Source organism: Alternaria arbusti (genome assembly GCF_024043155.1).
Source record: "Alternaria arbusti strain BMP 1465 chromosome Unknown scaffold_11, whole genome shotgun sequence".
Taxonomy (NCBI): domain Eukaryota; kingdom Fungi; phylum Ascomycota; class Dothideomycetes; order Pleosporales; family Pleosporaceae; genus Alternaria; species Alternaria arbusti.
In genome coordinates this window covers 176,646-197,071 of record NW_026249951.1, presented here as the reverse complement: position 1 = coordinate 197,071, position 20,426 = coordinate 176,646, and the positions used below count along the sequence as shown (strand labels likewise).

Below are 20,426 nucleotides of genomic sequence, written 5' to 3'. Positions count from 1 at the left end.
TAAACCACTAAGACACCATGGTCTCCGCCTCAAAAGCTGCCCGCCAGGCGAAGCGCGCCGCCGACGGCGATGCGAAGCCCAAGAAGACGGCCACGTCCAAGTTGTCCTCCAAGGCCAACTCCAAGAATGCCTCCAAGGCCAACTCTGAGAACGGCGACGAGGCCGAGGACCTCGAGCTGAACGAGGAGGTCAAGAAGCTGACCATGCAGGAGGACAAGCACGGTCTGTCCGACCGCGTCACCACCGGTGTGCTTGCCTCGCTCGAGCAGTCGCGCGATGTCAAGATCATCTCTGCATCGCTCGTGTTCCACGGAAAGGTCCTCTTCAACGACTCCACCCTCGAGATCAACTACGGCCGCCGATACGGTCTGTTGGGTGAGAACGGTTGCGGAAAGACGACCCTGCTCAAGGCCATCGACAAGCGCGAGTTCCCCTTCCCAGAGCACATCGACATCTACCTGCTGAACATGGGTGCCCCCAAGACTGAGCTGGGTGCCCTGGAGTGGGTTGTGCGCGAGGCTGAGAACGAGCTGGCCCGTCTCGAGAAGCTGGCTGAGGATATCCTTGAGAAAGACGGCCCCGAGAGCCCCCTCCTTGACGACATCTACGAGGTATGTACACGCCACATCAAAGTGCGGCACGCCACTAACACTATACCAGCGTCAAGAAGACATGGACCCGTCCACCTTCCACACCCGCGCATCCCTCATTCTTACCGGTCTCGGTTTCAACAAGGTTACCATCAACAAGAAGACAAAGGACATGTCCGGTGGATGGCGTATGCGTGTTGCGCTCGCCAAGGCGCTGTTCGTCAAGCCCGCCCTGCTGCTGCTCGACGACCCCACTGCCCATTTGGACTTGGAGGCCTGTGTGTGGCTCGAGGAGTACATGAAGAAGTGGGAGCGCACCCTGGTTCTCGTGTCCCACTCTATGGACTTCTTGAACGGTGTCTGCACAAACATGATCGACATGCGTCAGAAGAAGCTCCTCTACTACGGAGGTAACTACGACACATACCACAAGACCCGTACCGAGCAGGAGGTCAACCAGACCAAGGCCTACGAGAAGCAGCAAGACGAGATCAAGCACATCAAAAAGTTCATTGCTTCCGCTGGTACTTACGCCAACTTGGTCAGACAAGCCAAGTCTCGCCAGAAGATTTTGGACAAGATGGAGGCCGATGGTCTGATCGAGCCCGTTGCCGTTGACCGTGTCTTCACTTTCCGCTTTGCCGACGTCGAGAAGCTGCCCCCACCTGTCTTGTCGCTTGACGACGTTACCTTCTCTTACTCTGGAGATGCAAAGGACAACCTGTACGAGAACCTGGACTTCGGTGTCGACATGGACTCTCGAACAGCTCTTGTTGGACCCAACGGTGTTGGAAAGTCCACCCTTCTCAACATCTTCACCGGAAAGCTCAGCCCCACATCCGGTGTTGTGTCGCGCCACACTCACTTGAAGCTCGGTGTGTACAGCCAGCACTCTGCTGAACAGCTTGACCTCACCAAGTCTGCCCTTGACTTCGTCCGTGATAAGTTCCACCACATCAGCCAGGATCTTCAATACTGGCGCCAACAGCTCGGTCGCTACGGTATGACTGGTGAGGCACAGACATCGAAGATGGCCACTCTGTCCGATGGTCAGAAGTCCCGTATCGTCTTCGCTCTGCTCGCTATTGAGGGACCCAACATGTTGTTGCTTGACGAGCCTACCAACGGTCTGGATATCCCTACTATTGACAGTTTGGCGGATGCCATCAACGCCTTCAGCGGTGGTGTCGTTGTTGTTTCCCACGACTTCCGGTATGTTCAATCTAACTCTCCTACTTGATCAGCCTGCTAACAATGGATAGATTGCTTGACAAGATCGCGAAGGACATTATGGTGTGCGAGCACAAGACCGTCCGCAGGTGGGACGGAACCATTGGCGAGTACAAGGACCATCTCCGCAAGAAGATGGCGTCGACTGGTGCTCTCTAAGCGGATTTTGGGGATAGTTTCGCAAGTTGCATGCGTCCTTCGAGCTGTGGAACGCAGGTACAACAAAAGTAATGGCCTTAGAGCAGGTTTCAGGATACCTCTGCAGTAGGCCGGCAGCTCATCGCTTCCTGCGTCAGTGTCGTTCTGCATGGGTAGAGGCATCTGGATTATGCGTTATGATGCATTGGGTCTTAGAGGAGTTTTAGAGTTGCCTTGCGATCAGAATGATATCACATAGAAGCATGTATTGTTGTTTACATATTTTGGGTGCTGCTTGCGTTGCTAAGGGTCGTGCGTGTAGTTGTGATGATGTATTTGTGCGTGTATGTACATGATACTTCCGGTGGACAGAGGACGTTTGACATGCGTGTAATTGAGAAGAAGGATGTGCAGACAGCTGTTCTGAGGCTACGTAGGACGGACATGTGGCTATCGGTAGGTACATGTTCGGCACGTGCCTCTTGGTGAGCTATGAGCTGTGACGAGCGAGCACCCCCGCAAGCTTCCACCGCGATAGTGGAGCTAAGCATCTACACCAAGCCTCCCATCTTTCCAATCTCATACCGTTACTCTTCGAGACCTTCGCTCCCGCTGTATTTATCCGAAACCGCGACAACCCGGAATACAGCGACTCTTACACGAAGCTTTTCCTTCCTTCCTCTCGCTCTCCGCCCGCCATGGCGGAGCTCACAAGTACAAAGCTCAATGCGGAGTCGCATCTCCTCCTCGTAAAGCGTCCCCAGCTACCCAGACATACCGTATTACCTACTAACTCGATCACAGGACCAACCACTCCTGCGCATGCCCTACGAGCTCTCGCGGCGCAACTTCAAAAACGCCCAGCGCGTCATCGAACACTCGTCCAGCGCACTCACCACATCCCTAACTGCCGCCACCAAAGCCGCCTCCAAGAACGCCTCCCCAGAAGCCACACTCGACTCTATCGATACCATGATAAGCAAGATGCACAACCTCAAGCGCAAACTAGAAAACCTCCACGAAGAAGAAGCGCGCATCCACCGCTCCACAAAAGCGCGCCTACAACACCTGCAAGACCTTTACGAGATGCAAAGCCTCGTCGACGTCAAATACGATGAATGGTCACGCACGCGGTTAAGCCGCTTACTCGTGGATTACCTGCTAAGAGAGGGGTATGCAGAGAGCGCAGCGTGTCTGGCGAAGAGCAAAGGAATCACCGAGCTCGTGGATGTGGATGCATTCGTTGCGTGTCACAAAATTGAGAAGAGTTTACGGGAAGGCATGAGTACAACATTGGCGCTTGAGTGGTGCAAGGAACATGGCAAAGAACTCAAGAAGGGGGGTAGCCTGCTCGAATTCGAGCTCAGGCTGCAGCAGTATATTGAGTTGGTGAGACAGGGACACGAGGCCGGATTGAGCGGTATGGATGGGTTGGAGACACAAGATGATGGTATGCATGGAGTCAGCATAGGGGGCGGAGGTGGAGAAACGAAGTTGATGGAGGCGAGGGCGCATGCAAAGAAGTATTTGAGTACGAGTGGGGATTTCGAATTGATGAGGAGGGCCGCGGGCATGTTGGCGTATAGGCCGTGGGACGAGGTGGAACCTTATGCTGTGAGTCTCCCCAGACCGCTGATGGTCCCTATCTCTAACATTCCTTCTAGTCTTTCTACTCGGCATCAAGGTGGTCGCATCTGGCCGATTGCTTCGTCGCGACTCATCACACCCTCTACGCCCTGCCCCCGCGGCCGCTCCTCCACGTCGCCTTGAGCGCCGGTCTCTCCGCGCTCAAGACACCCGCCTGCCATTCCGCCTACACACCCTCCTCCACAAACGCCGCTTCCTCTACCACGACCGTATGCCCAATCTGTAGTACCGAGCTCAACGAGCTGGCGCGCAACGTTCCCTACGCCCTCCACACTAAGAGTATCGTGGAAGACAGTCCCGTAGTACTGCCCAACCATCGCATCTACGGCTCCGAGAGACTGCGCGTCTTCAACGAGAAGGTTGGCACGGAAGAGGGATTCGTAAGGGACCCGGCAGAAGGACTGAGCGGCAAGCAGTGGCCTGAGAGCGAGGTCCGGAAGGTTTATGTTATGTGATGTTTTGTCTGTCTTTCTTTCTTCTAGCGGCATTTGTATGATAGTCCGGTATAGCGTGGCGTTTTGGTATGGGAATCTGCTCGGCGCGGTATGGGTCGGCGTACCTGATTCTTTCATGTGTAGATAGGAAGGACCTCAAGGCCTTGGGTATTGTTCCTAAGCTCAATGAACACTTTACGCTTCGCCCGCAAGCATGCACTTGTTCCGTGTCGGAGGTATTGCTCAACCGTGCGCGTCTCCGCCATCTCCAGCTCACTCGTCGTCTTCATCCTCCTCATCTTCGTCCATCGCCCTCTTCATCGCCTCTTTCTGACTTGGCAGTCGCCCACCTCTGCCCACCTTGGCCTGCCTCGCCATCTCCTTCTCCTCATCACTATCCGCAACCAACGGAATCTTCTCAAACACAAACATGCGCGCCGCCCTATCCTCACCCTTCCACCCCGTCTCCATTGCCCCCAGCGTCCTCACATGATGATACCCCGGATACTGGCTCCAATCAAACTGCCAGCTCTCCACCACCTTCAACCCCGCATGGCGCGCCAGATCCCTGATATTCCACAGCGTGTACGGTTCGCCTTCGAAAAGCGTGACGATAATCCGGCCGCCCATGCGGAGGAAAGGGCGGATGGGTTGCTGGGGCGGGCTGCCTTTCTTGTTATCATCCTGGTTCCGCAGGATTTGTAGCCGCCGTTTGGGATTCGAGGTGTCGAGGCAGGATTTGAAGAAGGATACCAATAGGGCTTGGTTGGCGCGCACTTGTCGGTTTACGTCGGTGGATAGGCCGCCTGTGTGCGGGAACATGAAGGCGATTATGTCCCAGCCTTCTTCGTCGTTGTCATCGTCGTCGTCGCGGTTACACCGTAGGTGTTTGTAGCTGGATAGTTTTGTAGCGTCGATGTCGTGGTGGAGGGGGACGGGTGGTGTTAGGGAGGAGAGTTCGGTTTGGATTTCTCTAAAGGAAGGGTATTTGCTGTGGACGTCTTCTTCGTTGTCGTAGCTCGTTGCCGTTACGTTTGCGCAGCCGTGTTCTATGGCGAGGGAGCGCGTGAAGCTGAAGTCGCCTTCGCCGACGAGGAGTATGTGGTCGTACTCGCCAAAGGGAATTTTGTGCTTCTTCTTTGGGGGTTGCGCGTGGGCGGGCGTCGTTGCAGGTGTGGATGCTGCTGCTGCGTTTGGTGCGCTCATCTTCTGCTTCTTGTTTGCTGGAGTTTTTGCCGTGGGTTTGGAGTCGGCCGCTGCTTTCGCATTCTTCTTGTGGAACGCGAAGATCTTCTTCTCACCTTCGCGCTTGAGCTCGCGACGGGCGCGCTTGGTCTTTGTTTTCGACATGCTGTTGCTGTGTTTGCGATTGCAGAGTGCAGTCAATTGGATGCGGCTCGGAGGTTTGCGGGGAACTCGACGAAAATGATTAGTTTGGGTCACGCCCAAGCAGGGTTCAGGGTCTGCATGTGAAAAGAGGGCTGCATGCACGTCAGCACGATATCTGCACATTACTCAGTAAAGCCTTGATAGCAAGCCAAACCACGATTAGAGAAGAGATGGTATGAAGATGCACACGTTATGGATTGCTCTTATGACTAAAATGTACAATGGACCTAATGCAGCAGCCGCAATATGCAAGCCGGCACGTTCAAGCAGTTCAATGAAACATCGTTATGACTGCTTATATCAAGTCGCGCTTGACGAACTGGTCGTAGAGAGTTGATCCTAGCTTGGCGGGGGAGCGCTCAACAGTGACACCAGCAGCCTCAAGCGCGGTGATCTTGGAGTTGGCATCACCCTTTCCACCACTAACAATGGCACCAGCGTGGCCCATTCTCCTGCCTGGCGGTGCAGAGATACCAGCGATGAAGCTGACAACGGGCTTGTTGGCAGTGTTGTACTCCTTCAAGAAGTCTGCGGCATCCTCCTCGGCGGAACCACCAATCTCACCAATCATGATGATACCGTCAGTCTCCTCGTCCTTCAGGAAGACGTTCAGGCAGTCGATGAAGTTGGTTCCGGAGAAGGGGTCACCGCCGATACCGACAACGAGTGACTGGCCAAGGCCGGCTTGGGTGGTCTGGTTGACGGCTTCGTATGTGAGGGTTCCGGAACGAGAAACAATACCGACGCGGCCGCGCTTATGGATGAAGCCTGGCATGATACCAATCTTGCATTGACCCTATTCAAGTCAACGTCACATCCCGACTGGAAGAGGTAGGCAAAGAACGTACGGGAGCGATGATACCGGGGCAGTTGGGACCGACCATGCGAGACTTGTTCTGTGTCTTGAGCATGTCTGTGATGCGGACCATGTCTGCGTCAATCAGTATATGTGCCTCGTTGACCATGTCTGTAGTTCATACCGTGTTGCGGGATACCCTCAGTAATACTGTCGGCTGTAAGTATCCAAGTATCCAAGTTTGATATGTACACCTACGTCACAATCAAAGGAACCTCTGCGTTGATAGCCTCCTCGATACTGGCAGCAGCGACTGGCGGGCTACAAGTCTGTTAGATCGCATGGTCTGTATGCGGCTGTGGGGTATGGCGTACGGGACGAAGATGGCAGTAGCGGAAGCCTGAGTCTCCTTCATGGCCTCTGCTACGTTCTTGAAGACGGGCAGTCCAAGGTGCTCGGTGCCCGCCTTCTTGGGGTTTGTGCCTCCAACAACCTTTGTGCCTGTCGCCCTGTCAGTCCTCCCCCTCACAGGATTATATCAGCGGGTCCGTTGCGCATACCGTATTCAATGGCTTGTTGTGCGTGGAAGCTGGTCCTGCATTAGCCCCTCTTCCAACCACGCGCTCTTGCAGTCGCACTCACGTTCCCTGCTTTCCCGTGAAGCCCTGGAACAGGACCTTGGTGTCGCCGTTGATGCGAAGGTTCTTAATCGTCTCGGCATACTGCGAGGAAGCCGTCGCATACTGCCTGGTAGCGGCCTTTGAGAGCGCAGAGCGCATCGGTTGCCGGATTGCCTGCATCGTGACGGGTATGGTGGTCACGGAAGCAACTCTGGGGTTTTTGGAGGGTATCGCGGGTCGGTTTAGTGGTGGTTAGCGGTCTGAGCGAAGCTGCGACATGGCGGGAGTTCTTCGGGGGAGCTTGGCCAACCTAAAATCTCGTGCCAGGGTCCGTCCGCGCCCGACAACTTCACGAAAATAACTCGTCTATCGAGGGCACATCCCGATAGGTTGCAGTCTCATGTCGAGATGAAGAGGCCGAATATTTACATATACGGTGATTCTGCTTGGTCTGCGTATCCCAATACTGTGCTTCTGAACATGGTGTTGCTCGCGATGTATGTTTTCAAGCCGCGGTCCTCAACATTCAACCATGTTGCAGTGCATGTTTCGCAATAGTAAGACGTTCGCGGCGCGCATACATGATGGTTAGACAGAGACCTATTTTGTGCTTCATCTGGCTCAAATCTACAACCGTCCATGTTATTCTCATCCTTCGTTGCGCGGTATACCAAGGTCTTTCTTTGCCTCGACAGAATGAGAATGCGGGATGGATACATGCGATGAATGCAATGTATCGTAAGACGTATATAATTCTTACATGTTCTACACAGTTTATACACAATAGTCGGACATCTACATTTAATCGTTGAGCTTGCCGTAGAATGGGATTCCAATGGATTGGAGGAGTAGACGTGCGTCCTTGTTGTTGGTGGCATCGGTTTGGATGGTGATGTGGCAACCAGGAATCATCTTGGGTGGGTATCTGAACTGTGTCAGTCGGAGCACAGATTACTAGAGCACAGCAGACTCACGCATCGTAGTTGACCTCAATTTCCGGGAAGAGGGCCAGTTGGTCTGGGGTGAGACCAAAGCTCATGTTACCGTGTCCGTCTCCAGACGAACCTGGTACTCCTTTCCACTCCTTGATCCTTGGCAGGACCACATCGATGAGTTTTGTCAGAAAGTGCTCCGCATCTTCCCGCTCCATCTTGGCCGTCACCGAGACATATCTGCCCGCACGCAAGCCCCACCCTACGACATTGTGTCTCGCCTTGTGCGACACGGCTCGTACATTGCTAATGGCCTGCAGGATCATACCTGCGACGTGCAGATTCCCGCTGTTCTCCTGCGCTTCTGGCACCATGGAGTGGACTGTGACGCCTGTGATTTTGGGAATGTTGCGGAAAGTGCGGGGCTCTTGAAGCAGCCGGAGTACCTCACCCTTACCTCGTGGAGGCCTGAGGGGGCGGTTCTTGAAGTACGGGGAGTCGCCAGTCCATTCTCGTAGTCTTTGCTCCGTCTTGGGGGCGCGGTAACCGGGAGGGTAGTGCTGATATGTGAGGGTGAGGAGATCGGACGCGATCTTGCTCTGGTAGGTTTGCTCGAGACGGGATAGGCTGAAGGGTCCAGGCTGGAAGAGTCGCGAAGAGGGATCCGATTCGGGAGGTGGCTGGTGGGGGTGCAGAGGGCCGCGGTAGTATTTGGGGGATCGGTATTGGTATCTGCTATGTATGAGCCTGTGTGTCTGCTGGTGCATGCTTCAGCGGCCGTACCTGCTTGGCGGCAGCTGCTTGTTCCCTCTCCTCCGCAGCCGACTCCGCGCTACGGGGTCGTAGTTCTTTGCCAGTTCCTGCGATGGCGGCGGGACCTCGAATGATGATGCGTCTTCAATTTCCCGGACTGCTTCGGACGAGGCATTGCGGCGGCACAGGGGGACAGCCGCGCGGATGGCAGGTCTGGTGCTGTTGCAGAGGGCCGTGGCCGTGCGGAATGGCAGCTCGCGCAGTGCCATGGGTGTGTGATGCGGCGTCGTCGTGGGTACGGGCCTCACAGCATGCGACAGCGTCTCGAACGGACTTTTCCTCGGAATACGCTATACGCGAGACGCGAGGGCGACAGGGATGGGCGGTTCTAGGGTCCGCGGCTAGCCAATAGGGCTACCCCACTCGTCCGCACCTGCCACTGCTCCAGGTCGGACGTCAGCTCGCGACAATGCGGCTGATCGGCATCGGGGACATGCAGCGCTCGTATCTTTCTTTTTGTGTCTTGCGTTGAGGTCACTGTCGGTTGGCCGCTCCTTTGACCGCGCGTCACCATTGCGCTTTCACCGACAAACTCCCATCGGCCGCCAGCCAGCCCCCAAACACCCTCTCGCTTCCCCACCGACCACCGGGCTCAGGGCTCGTCTGCACCTTCCTCTACCACCGAACCCAAGCTCGCTGCCTGCCCCGCTACCCACCGCCGCGTTCCTTTCACTGAATGGGTCTCGCCTTCACCGTCCACCACCATGAACGGCATGTCACGCTTTCTCAGCCGGCGCGACAAGCATCATGAGAAGCGCGCGTCCAAGCACGCCCATACCAAAGTACGCCTGAGCTCTTTCGCTTCTGTCAACTCTCTCAGTCCTTTGCTATGCTCTGCCGCCGTTGCGCTGCCGGAAGACTCGCCCAGCTGCCAGCGGCGCCTGTCTGCCGGCATCGAGACGCTGTACCACAAGCTCCCATTTGTACTGCGAACATCGGTAGAGGATAGTCTTCTATTTCTACACCAAAAGCTACCATGCCGTGCTTCTTCTCTTACACCCAACGCCGATCCACCTTCAACATCGCATTCTTCTGACTATGTGTCTCTACAGTCCAAATCCACCAATGCTTCGCCCGACCTCTACAGAATATTCACGAGCGAAGGTCCCAGACCGCCAGCGAACAATGAGTCCGAGAAGAAGGTACGCGGGGAAACAAGGCCGCATGCAACCTGGCTAACGGGCTGCAGGTCAAGATGCTCCTTTCACGCCTACAAGGCGCCGGTATAACCAGCATGGGAGAGGAACAGGCCGAACATGCCCTTGCCTGGCATCCCAACGACATCGACAAAGCCTACGATCTTCTAGTGCTCGCCAACGAGTCGCTCGAAGGCGAGCTGAAGGACTTCAGTCCTGATGTGACCATGTTGGGCGCCATAAACCGGAACATGGTGACGTGCTACCTGGACGCACTGCTGTTTGCCATGTTCGCGCGTCTCGACAGCTTTGAGGCCATGTTGTACGACAACTTTGAGGATGAGCCAAGGAAGAAACTGGCGGCTGTGTTGCGCTTATGGGTCAATCTCTTGAGGAGTGGTCAGCTCATCAAGGTCGATTTGGTACGACCTACTTCGTATTCAACTCCTCGGTGGCTAACGCACATCGTAGACAAAGCACCTCCAGGATTCGCTTGCCAAGTGCGGATGGGAAGATGCTGCACAGGTTCGTCAACAAGACGCTTCGGAAGCTTTCACTTTCATCACTGGTGCGCTCGAGCTGCCGCTACTCACCCTCAAGATGGACATCTACCACACCGGACGTGAAGACAAGGAAGATGACCACAAGTTCGTCAACGAACGGCTGCTCGAAGTCGCCATTCCAGAACAAGAGGGCGACCACATTGTCACATTGGAAGACTGTTTGGAAACCTATTTCAACAACAGAATCGAGGTCAAGCGATACCTGCAACGGCAAAATACGATAGCATCCATCAAGTCCAAAGACGAAGAATTCGTAGACAAGGATCCTGAGAAGAATGAGACAATACATATAGAGACGATGGAGATGGAAGGCTCCATGACTCCTCTCGTCTCTACGCCGATGACTTACGAGCCAAGCACACCACTAACTCCAACGCGACCAAATCTGCAAGGCCGCCGTCGCGCTGATAGTATCTTCAGCCAGCGATATACACGTCAGTCACAGGAAACGAGCAAGTTTGATGAGAAGAAGCACGTCGAGGACATGTTGGACAACAGCTCCAGCGGCCGACCACGATCAGCTTCTCTACTTAAGAAGGAGATTCTCATGCCGGCCTGGCAGTTCTTCAGTCTCATCCCCTGGTATACCGACAACGTACCAAAGACCGATGCTCAAGTCGCTGCGCATTTCTCGGTAAAGCGTCCGGTTCTCGGCATATGCCTGAAGAGATATACGATGACGCCGCACGGCGCTCCAAAGCGTCTGAATACATATATCGACATTCCGCTCGATATCGGTTTACCTCACTTCATATCTGATGATCGGATGAAAGAAGAAGGTCCGCTGTTTGGCAATTTCAAACTTGTCCTCCAGTCTGTCGTCTGTCATCGGGGCGTATCAGTCGACTCTGGCCACTATATTGCGCTTGTCCGTGCCAACGCTCGCGAACGACCTGGCACCGCGCAATCAGATTCGGAGGAAGAGCTGGAAAAGTGGATACGCTTTGACGATCTCTCGCCCCAACGGGTGACTGAAGTTGACATTAAGACAGCCTTGCGAGAAGAGTCACCGTATCTGCTCTTTTACCAAGTGCAGCCGATTGATGAAGAGCTCGCTTCCCGGGGAGATCCGCCCACATATGCAGAAGCGCAATCAGGAGTTCCGTCCGTCGACCCTTCACGAGAAACGCTGGCTTCCCTGCCCTCTACAACAGCTGCGGATGCCGAGGCCGGTGTAGAGAACGACAACTTCAACACCAAAGATCCGCATACTGAATCCAATTCTACAGACGAGCCAGCTAGTCGAACCAGCATGTCCAGCAATCGGCGCAGCAGCACCGCGATCGAGGATGGCGAAGGCAGCCTACGTGGCCGAACTGAACCGCAAACACCAGATGATCAGAAGAGCAGCTTCTTGTCCGTATCCCGGCGCGGCTCTCGAATATGGTTATCTGGGAACAACAGAAGTCGACCAGGTAGTCCAAGCGGCGAGACTCGTTTGTCTCTTACGTTATCGAGGCTAACGGGACGCGGTAGCAAGGACAAGCTGGTTACGACTGAAGCAGCTCCCAGCGACGAGCCTCACATTGTGATTGAAAAAGTGAAGAGCGTAGAGAACGATCAACAGGGCCACTCTCCAGCCAAAGAGAAGAAAGAAGCAGGTCTGTCGGGCAGCAAGAGCAAGAAGGAGAAGAAAGACAGACGGAGGAGCAAGAGTAGGGAACCTGGTACAGTCCTAGAGAAAGGGAAGAACAAGGATAAGAACAGGCCGGATCGCGAATGTCTGGTGATGTGAGGAAGGCAGGATTCGTGTATATGGGAGATTTTCTCTCTGTTTGTTCTTTGGTTGTTTGCATTGCATATCGCCGCGACACCATTTCGCGATTGGGTGTCTGCGAAGCCGGCGAGGGAGTTTTCAATCATTAGCGCGGCGTCATTGGAACATACAGAGTATGGCTTGATATTGGATTTGTTATGGCACATGCATGTTGGGGACTATAGATGAGATACCCTGCATCAGAACGATCAGAAGGCGCGAATGGCCTTCTCAATCTTCCATCATAGACCTGTGTACCTTCTATACTCGTGACGTGCACCAAAACTTCTGTGTCGTTCTCGCCCTATGTGTCTAGAGAAGGCATTAGATAAGACTAGAAGGGTGAATGCCTGTTGGGGCTAGCCAGCGGCGGGCAACAACCTGGCCTCTTGGGTCGCGCTAATCATGACCCTCGCCCACCACAAAAGTCGCCCGCTTGTTCTTAACCCTTCTCACCCACGTTTCGCGCAACCACATCTCTACCCCCAGCTTCTTGTCAGACGATCGCGAAAGCGACCTTCAATTCTTCACCCGAACAATCCGCTTCCAACGTCACAATGGCCATCAGCCCGCAAATGTACGCTGGATCTACTGCGCCCGGTACTGAAGACAGTTTGCTAACTCGACTGCAGTTCCAACCTGGTCATCATCCTGGGATTTATGCAAATCTCCAAGAAGATACCATTCGACGATCCGACTGTCCTCAACGGCGTGCGCGCGCTCTACATCGTCTCCAACCTGATCATCGCGGGTATCTACCTCTACGTGCAGGCGCAGATCAACAAGAAGAATGGTGCGTGGAAAGAAGAGCCCGGGATAGACCGACACAGCGACTAACAAAACAACCACAGACATGACCGTTGTCAAATACGTCGAGCCGGCCCCGATGGGCTCAGGCGAAGAACCGAAATTCGTCGCTACCACCGTCAAAGCCTACGACCTGCAGAAGCTGCGCGAGCTCTTCAAGGCCCAGCTGATGGGTGTTGGCATGATGGGCGTTATGCACCTTTACTTCAAGTACACCAACCCGCTCCTGATTCAGTCCATCATCCCCCTCAAGGGCGCGTTCGAAGGCAACCTCGTCAAGGTCCACCTCTTCGGCCAGCCGGCAACCGGCGACCTCGCTAGGCCGTGGAAGGCGGCTGGTGGTATGATGGGCGCCATGAGCGGTGGCGAGATTAAGACGGATAAGAAGAGCATTGAGGCTGCTGAGCGTGCGGGCCGTGGCGGTGTCAAGGACGAGTAGACGGGCTGGCGTGCCGTTTCTACGGGGTTCCCTGGCATGTGGTGTGCATGGGAGCTGTCTTTCTTGATAGAGCTTGTTCGGTTCGCTCGCACTTTACGTATGAACTTGGTTGAGCGACTATGCGCTTGCTAATTGTATAACATGGACGTCTGATGCTTTTGCCATTCGCCAACTTAATTCGACGGCTTGTACAAATACACTGCATGCGGCTTGTCTTTACGTGTCCATGTAATCGGATGCTTTCTTGATGTTCGACTCCTACAGCTAACCTTATCACAAGTACCCGCTCCTCTATGTTCGATCTATGAAACGCCTGACCCTAATAAGCCTTGAGCTCTATGCCAACACGCACATATCCGTCCGTTCTAGCCGTCGTCCAGGGCGGACCTCCAGCAAACGCCATACTAAACACAACACATGAACAGCAAGAGTGGTGGATTAGGTCTCCTTAGCCCATGTCCAACTCGCGTCGAAAACCGAGACAGCGCTAGAAGGGTCACCGGTTCGCTTGCGAACAACGGCATGGTCCATGGGAGTCTAGAAAGCCATATGATGCGTCGGTGGCAGATATTATTGAGAGTAGAGCGATTGGTGAAGACGATAAGTGAACGTCCGTCGTCTGCTGTCACCTAGGTAAGAGCCCCTCGTGGACGTAATGACAGCGCTGCAGTACCAGTCCTTTGGGTTGGAGTTATGAATGAAGTTATTCGTACGACTTGGTGCGTTGCCTTCATATTCCCCCACTCCACTGAGGAAAGTAGCCATCCTGCAACGGCATGGCTGCAGGCTCGTTTTCGTAGTTGAAAGGGTCGCCCCAGAAACCCTGGGTTTGTTAGCCAAATGACCCTGTCTACCTGATCATGTCATGGTTACTTACGAAATCAAAGTCGGGAATTACATCCGTGCTAGCTTGTACGTCGCCTACGATGTTGTTGATGTTGTTGAGATTGATGTCGTCCCAGCAAGGCGCATTGTCTTGCATAGACTGCATGGACTGCAGCAAGTCGGGTTGAGTCTGCATAGGTTCTGGTTGAGATGGCCCTGGCATATTTTGTTGGTTATAAGCTGCAGACGGGTTTTGGTAGGCGTAGCTTGGGATGCCTTGCATTGCCGGATATACGCCCGTGTTGCTGTTGGGTGCGTTGTTATTCAGCGGCATGGGAATGGAAGGCACGATGGGTTGGCTGACGTAGGTAGTCGATGGCTGCGGCGGCCCTCTTGGTGAGAGATTGTGTTCTGAGACGGCCTTGTCTATCATGTTTTTGACTGCCTGCCATGCTTTGGCGCTGTTGTTCTCTCGGAGGATACGAGACATCTGGAGGGCTCTTAGAGCGCGTTGGCGGTCAGGTGCGTTGAAGAGGGGGTTGCGGAGTTCTGATAGGATATGCATGATGGCTTGGAAAGACGCGATTCCTCCTTTGAAAGTTAGCTCTTGTGTCTCACTGGGTAGACATTGTCGGGGTGACGGACCAATGTGCCATTGAAAGCGAGCAGCATCGACATCGGCTGCCGCTCCGTTTAGTGTTTCGACGCAGTTTACTGACTTCTCGAAGATCCTAGCATTATCAGCCATTGTTGTTCCTCATTAGGGCTCTGACTGGAACGTACGATCGGCGGATCTCGTCCGAAAAGACTACGTCGCGGTAAGCACGCGGCATCCGAAGCCAAAACAGTAAGTAGGCACGCCACTCCAACAGTGAAGCCAGTCCCAGCGTCAGCCTCTCCATTGGCACCTCTGGGTTAAGGTTATGCAAATATTTTCGCTGATTCTCTTCGTGAACTTCGTCGAGCATCACTTTGATCTGCTCATAGAGATCTCTGAGTTCTTGTGCGGGATCAGGACGAGATGTTCCATGAAGCCCCGAGTCCAGCATACGACGTTCCAGGCGGTAAGTGCTTTGAACTATGCGCCGTAGAGCTCGCATGCCGTTGAACCGGACCAGTTGGAACGTCATAGTTGTAAGCTTCTGTTCGTCATACGGGGCTGGACCAGGACTTGCGCCGTCTACAAGGTCCTCATCGTCAATGTTTCGTGGGAACAGCGTCGTATAGAAGTCTTCGGTGATGCTCGGTTCCTGTCCTTTGCATTCTGCTGCCCGGAACTCCAGATGCCCTAGCTGATGCCACATACGCCGTCGTAGCTCGATAGTCAGAGCGTCCATGGAGCCGGTCGGGAATAACGATGGATCTCGGTGCAGGCCTTGGTTCAAAGCGATGCGAAATGCGATGCCTATCAGAACCCACGCTTTTCCTGCTATATGTGTGAGCGTTGCAGAACTATGAACATCTAGCACACTTACCCATATCTTCTTCTCTGGTGATACAGGTCAACCATAATACAAATCCCTGGAATATCTCCAGGTTCGATGTTGTGAGATAGTTTTCCCGAGCCAGTGAGATCTCAACACCCAGCTGAAATCGATCGAGGAGTGATTCCTTTGTCTCGCCAAACTTGTTGTGTACTACCTTTGGAGGCAGAGAGTTGATCGCAGAGAAGTAGATGGCATAGGCCATAGGATGTGCTTCGTCGTTGTAGGTGGAAAATTTGCGCACCACAGTTGGCCTATGGGTAATTCTCACCATAGGATCTACATTTGCGAAATAGACGTCCAGCAGCGTGTCGCGGTGCTCTTTTGTGCTCGGTAGCAGGTTTTCTAGATTTGATCCGGCTCCTGCGCGACCGAGGGAAAGTAGGTCAACCAGACTGCTTTGCGGCACTTCCTTCCTCTCTTCGTCGGTCTTATCACCAAGCAAGGCCTTGATGTCTTGTATCTAAAACCCAATCAGTATTGTTCAAAATTCCTAGAAACAGAGAAATACAATAAGAATGAATGTAGCTTTCGCTCGGTGTAACTCGGAGCGATGTTCTGTCATGTCGAAAAGCAGCACTCACCTCATCGGCCAGTAATGCAAAATGCAGAGACGAGACAAACTGAGACTGCCCATCATTCAACAAGAGGGTCCCGTCGCCACCATCAGAAGCGATTCCTCCTCCATGGGAAGTCTGACTATTCGACGATGGGGTCAGCGCCTCCACTTCTTTCCTGTCTAATTCAACACTGGACCGTACGGATGCCGTGGATTTCGCCCCCTGTCCCGCAACAGCTTTCTCTAGAAGATATTCGAGTCTGTCTAACCGGGCTTGCACGTCACTGCCTTTTCCGGTCTTTCCAGTGGCCCCAGCCGTGGGTTTCGAAATCCTTCCAGTAGTAGTGGATGCCGGTATTTGATCTGTCCAGGTACACACATGACTTCCTCGCATGCAAGAACCGCATACTGGATGAACGTGATCACATTTGACTTTCCTGCGCCGACATGTCAAACAAGAGGAGATGACGCGATGTCGTCCTCCGCTGGGTTTGCCTGCTGAGCCCGGCGAATTAGACGATATGCCGACTTTCGATTCGACCATGCTCGGGGACGGTTTGCGATAGTCTGCATGAGAGTCTTGAAGTTTTCGACAGGGTGGATCGGCCCCCGGGGAGGAATTGGTTCCGTCGCGCCTTGGTGTTCGTTGCGATTCTCGCCCCGCTAGCTGACGGGCCGCCGTTACCCGTTTGGGCCTTAGCGACGATCAACAATCTTCCTCCGAGAACTATCCGACCAATGCTTTCCAAGGTTGACAGCAGACACCTCGGTACATGCATTGAAGTTTCATATGCCACTCCCGTGGACGGCCTAAGGGTGCTTCGAGGTGTCCAGCTTCGGATATGGACCCTGTGTCGTCATAGTATCACATGCTAACGTCCTGTCCCAGTGATAACTGCTTTCAGCTACAAAATCTGACGGTCAGAAATGAGCACGCTGACCGGAAGGAATTATTTGCAATATTCGATTCGTTCAGTTGACAGGTACCAGAACGGCGTCGGTCAGTTGTTGTGACTGGCCGTGCTTTTCGATTGTCCTGCACCATTCAAGTTACATCGCGCTTCCGAAAGCGCAAGCTTAATTTGTGACCTCGGAGTTCCTAATTCCTAGTTCACGTCCTCCTTCCGCTTCGTTAACACTTGCCATAGATCTACCGGCTACAGTTCTATATACTCGGATGGATTGGGTGCACGGCAACGATTAGAGACTGGGATCCACAAAAAATGTGCTTATTACAGGCAGCGCAGAGGCGCCTATCGTCCACAATTCAATAAGAACCAGCGGGATGCTGACTTGCACGGGAATAGAGGCATCTCCGGACCTCCTGACTGGAAACATATGCTCCATAAGAGTGAGAGGGAAATTTGGAACGAAGACCGACAGTGAGGATAGCAACGTCTTAGTGTTCTCGGACCAGGTCAAATTTGGAAAAACCGCCCCATCCAATACTTGCAGTCAGCCTTGGAGGCATACCTTAGGTTCACCCTTCCCAGCCCCATTTACATATAGGATTATTGGATGTAAATAGACAGCTGCGTCGTATGATCGTATAACTGCTCTCAGGCAATTTTGTTAAGTTCTATTCGTATCTCACATAATATTACAATTTCCGCCCCTATGTGGCATCGTACCTGTTACACACCCAGCGCTTTTACGCAACCATATAATAAGATATGCTTCTACCAATCGAACCCATGCAATTCGAACACCTTCAACAGATGCTGGACATTTATTTAGCTCTTTGCATCTACGGGATTTTCGTTCAAAGATCAAGATCAAGGTCAACAGCAGGCAGACAATCTTGAGCCCATTCATACTACTCACAGCGTCATGTCGAGACACATCGCGTGCGAGAACCTACCGGAACCTTGTGGTGGAGATGGTCTCCCTGTGGTCGGATCAGGCCTGCACGCCGTGGAGCACGAAGATGAAGGGAAGGAAGCCTGGATTTATCAACGTGTCGTTACGGGAAACCCCACGCTCAAAGAGAACCAATCGAAATCGTTCGGAGGTTTGAAACCGTGGCTCTTCTGGTCCATACTGGTCGTTGTAAGCATTGTCGTAATCGCTGCGTCTGTGGGCGGAGCTGTAGGTGGCTCGCTAGCAGTCAAAGGGAACAGAAAAAATGCGCCACCATCTTCTGTGCAGAGGTAGTTCCCCCTTGCCTAGAGAGACCCACTGGCAAATGTATACTAATGTGTGAGCAGCGCGCCAACCTCTATACTTCTGTCCAGCACAGGCGGCTCAAGTGATTCAACGTCCTCCGGATTACGGAGCCTCTCCTCCTCTAAACCCACGAGCGTACCCCCTTCCCTTGCAACCACGGACTGCCCAGCCAGCAACAGTACATCGTTCACACCCAGGACACCTGGGGGCAATACAGGACAATACGAATTCATCAAGCATTGTGGATTTGACACCGACGGGCGGACACTGATCAAGGCTTTCGTCCTAGACCTCAATACATGCCTTGCACTTTGCTCGAATTGGAACTACCTACAAGCCGGGGGTGATAGGTGTAATTCAGTGGCATTTAAGGTTAACGAGCCACCACCGGGGAATTGCTGGGCAAAGACAGGGACCTCATTGAAGCTAAGGGATGGGGTGACTGCTGCTCTACTGCAATGAAGGGGTTGGGGAAGGTACTAGGGAAGGTACCCGAAAATGATTGGTGATGTGCAGTGTGGAGAATGCGGAGGCCGGAGGTATTCTGGTACTCCAGGATGGAGCTTGTTATCGTCCTCTAGAGCGCCCGAGCGGCCTTTGCGCGCCGTGCTTTTGGCGCGTCGGAAATTGCGTATATTGCCAGGTTACCATGACAGCAGAATTGAGTTCGTGAACATGTCGTGTCAGACGGTCGTGAACACGAAAAGACGTGTTGTTGCTGGCAAGAACATGGTTCAGGTGGATCCCGAAGTCGTCCCGTCGCGGTTCAGGTGACAGGCGCACGCTAGATAAGCGAAGATGCCGACAGCCTCCTCTTTTTCACCCAATCGTGGACCCATCGCCGTCTGCATGCACTTCGTCACACGTCACTGGTGTGATTGCAGCTCGTTTCGTCGTCTGCCCGCTCTTAGTGGTTCATGCTGAACCGCCAGGGCTGCCTTTCGCGGCGAGGCTGGGCTAGATAGCAGCAAAGCTTGCCTGCGCCATGCCATCTTCCTTGCTGAGGGCGTGCCCGTCAACTCGTTCAGATTATTCCGTCTACTCTCCCAGGGCCATAAACATCGCCGGCCCCGCTGCGAGCTTGTCCGAAGCTGATCTGAGATGAGACTGCGCGGACGCATAGCAGCATAGACTACCAAGAGGCTTCACCGCTCGCGGGATCAACATTGAGCGCATACCAGAAGGGCAAACATGCTCAGTCTTTGTTGAGATGGCGACTCTATCTCCTGGTGCGTGTGGGCATTTGGGGCTATTGGGATATAGCGCGCTGACCGAGTCGCATCCATAGACGTCCGCCATTCTACCCTCAAGTCGCTCAAACTGACCTGCCCCTCCGCCGAAGTCATTGAAGAACCGCAATCTGCATCGACCCTCGAATCACCTGTAATGGAGCAAGAAGGCTATCCATTCCCCGAAGTCGGAGACGAATGGTCTGACGAGGAGGTCCTGATACCCAGGCATAGACGGAAGGCGCCCTACATACCACCGCTCAAATTCGAGAAAGTGACAGCGACATCGGCCGAGACATCATCCGACGAATCATCGGCATTGGGCAGCCCGCACCGACTGAGCGCGACTATCAGTCCCCTCGTACCGCCCAAAAGCCCATCGCGACCAGACGCGTCGAGGGGTAACAGCCAAGATGATCTCATACAGCGGTACTACCAAGTCACAAAAGAGCGAGATGCGCTGAGGAAACAGCTGCAGAGGAGGAGCATGGGTCCACATGGGATGCCTGCAAAACGTTCGATCGTGTACAAATCTGAAGAGAACACTCTGATTGAAGAGCTACTCGCGTTGCGATACGAGATACGAGTATGGAGTGAAGAGTATTTCGGCGGACCCATCAAAGCCACGAGCAAGCGACCATATCTCACTAGAGCGAAGGAACTGTTTGGGAACCTTACGGACAACTACCAGACGTATCTGAAGCACCCAGAGGAACGGCCGCTCCTCATCCAAGCATACGTTTGGATGAAGCTGCAGCAGAAGATATTCAACAACTGGCAGAAGGGCAGTGGATATGTATGGGCAGGCAAACTGGGAGACAGGAAGCTGCGCGAGATTAACGACACATTGCGCAAGGGTACGCTGGGGGGGGG

The 20,426-nt window shown here is 53.7% G+C and overlaps 9 protein-coding genes across 9 annotated transcripts in view; 5 read left to right on the top strand and 4 right to left on the bottom strand.

Moving 5' to 3' along the window:
• Nucleotides 1-17: 17 nt before the first annotated feature.
• Nucleotides 18-1,979, top strand: ARB1 (ABC transporter ATP-binding protein arb1; the record flags this gene model as incomplete). Its single annotated transcript, XM_051448188.1, has 3 exons — nt 18-611; nt 661-1,802; nt 1,853-1,979. 3 exons carry the CDS (start codon nt 18-20, stop codon nt 1,977-1,979), a joined length of 1,863 nt encoding a protein of 620 aa, XP_051300455.1.
• Nucleotides 1,980-2,656: 677 nt separating this feature from the next.
• Nucleotides 2,657-4,060, top strand: FYV10 (GID complex subunit containing RING finger motif; the record flags this gene model as incomplete). Its single annotated transcript, XM_051448187.1, has 3 exons — nt 2,657-2,707; nt 2,763-3,572; nt 3,623-4,060. The coding sequence occupies 3 exons, from the start codon at nt 2,657-2,659 to the stop codon at nt 4,058-4,060; spliced, it is 1,299 nt and encodes a 432-aa protein (XP_051300454.1).
• A 252-nt stretch (nt 4,061-4,312) lies between these two features.
• On the bottom strand, nt 4,313-5,389 carry J4E86_007668 (uncharacterized protein; the record flags this gene model as incomplete). Its single annotated transcript, XM_051448186.1, has 1 exon — nt 4,313-5,389. One exon carries the CDS (start codon nt 5,387-5,389, stop codon nt 4,313-4,315), a length of 1,077 nt encoding a protein of 358 aa, XP_051300453.1.
• A 334-nt stretch (nt 5,390-5,723) lies between these two features.
• Nucleotides 5,724-7,024, bottom strand: TCA8 (Succinate--CoA ligase [ADP-forming] subunit alpha, mitochondrial; the record flags this gene model as incomplete). The annotated part of the gene is made up of 7 exons (XM_051448185.1): nt 5,724-6,224; nt 6,277-6,359; nt 6,409-6,434; nt 6,483-6,545; nt 6,599-6,725; nt 6,785-6,813; nt 6,867-7,024. 7 exons carry the CDS (start codon nt 7,022-7,024, stop codon nt 5,724-5,726), a joined length of 987 nt encoding a protein of 328 aa, XP_051300452.1.
• Nucleotides 7,025-7,645: 621 nt separating this feature from the next.
• On the bottom strand, nt 7,646-8,798 carry J4E86_007666 (uncharacterized protein; the record flags this gene model as incomplete). The annotated part of the gene is made up of 3 exons (XM_051448184.1): nt 7,646-7,769; nt 7,819-8,508; nt 8,560-8,798. 3 exons carry the CDS (start codon nt 8,796-8,798, stop codon nt 7,646-7,648), a joined length of 1,053 nt encoding a protein of 350 aa, XP_051300451.1.
• Nucleotides 8,799-9,293: 495 nt separating this feature from the next.
• Nucleotides 9,294-12,023, top strand: J4E86_007665 (uncharacterized protein; the record flags this gene model as incomplete). Its single annotated transcript, XM_051448183.1, has 3 exons — nt 9,294-9,731; nt 9,779-10,147; nt 10,197-12,023. The coding sequence occupies 3 exons, from the start codon at nt 9,294-9,296 to the stop codon at nt 12,021-12,023; spliced, it is 2,634 nt and encodes an 877-aa protein (XP_051300450.1).
• A 578-nt stretch (nt 12,024-12,601) lies between these two features.
• J4E86_007664 (uncharacterized protein) lies at nt 12,602-13,290 on the top strand (the record flags this gene model as incomplete). Its single annotated transcript, XM_051448182.1, has 3 exons — nt 12,602-12,621; nt 12,677-12,837; nt 12,896-13,290. 3 exons carry the CDS (start codon nt 12,602-12,604, stop codon nt 13,288-13,290), a joined length of 576 nt encoding a protein of 191 aa, XP_051300449.1.
• A 730-nt stretch (nt 13,291-14,020) lies between these two features.
• J4E86_007663 (uncharacterized protein) lies at nt 14,021-16,164 on the bottom strand (the record flags this gene model as incomplete). Its single annotated transcript, XM_051448181.1, has 6 exons — nt 14,021-14,113; nt 14,168-14,706; nt 14,761-14,846; nt 14,899-15,541; nt 15,591-16,062; nt 16,111-16,164. The coding sequence occupies 6 exons, from the start codon at nt 16,162-16,164 to the stop codon at nt 14,021-14,023; spliced, it is 1,887 nt and encodes a 628-aa protein (XP_051300448.1).
• A 3,546-nt stretch (nt 16,165-19,710) lies between these two features.
• J4E86_007662 (uncharacterized protein) overlaps nt 19,711-20,426 on the top strand; it is a gene marked incomplete at both ends in the record, with an annotated part of 1,392 nt that continues 676 nt past the window's right edge. Inside the window, one exon of the mRNA XM_051448180.1 lies at nt 19,711-20,410. Coding sequence (XP_051300447.1) covers nt 19,711-20,410 — 700 coding nt within the window. The remainder of the gene's footprint in view (nt 20,411-20,426) is intronic.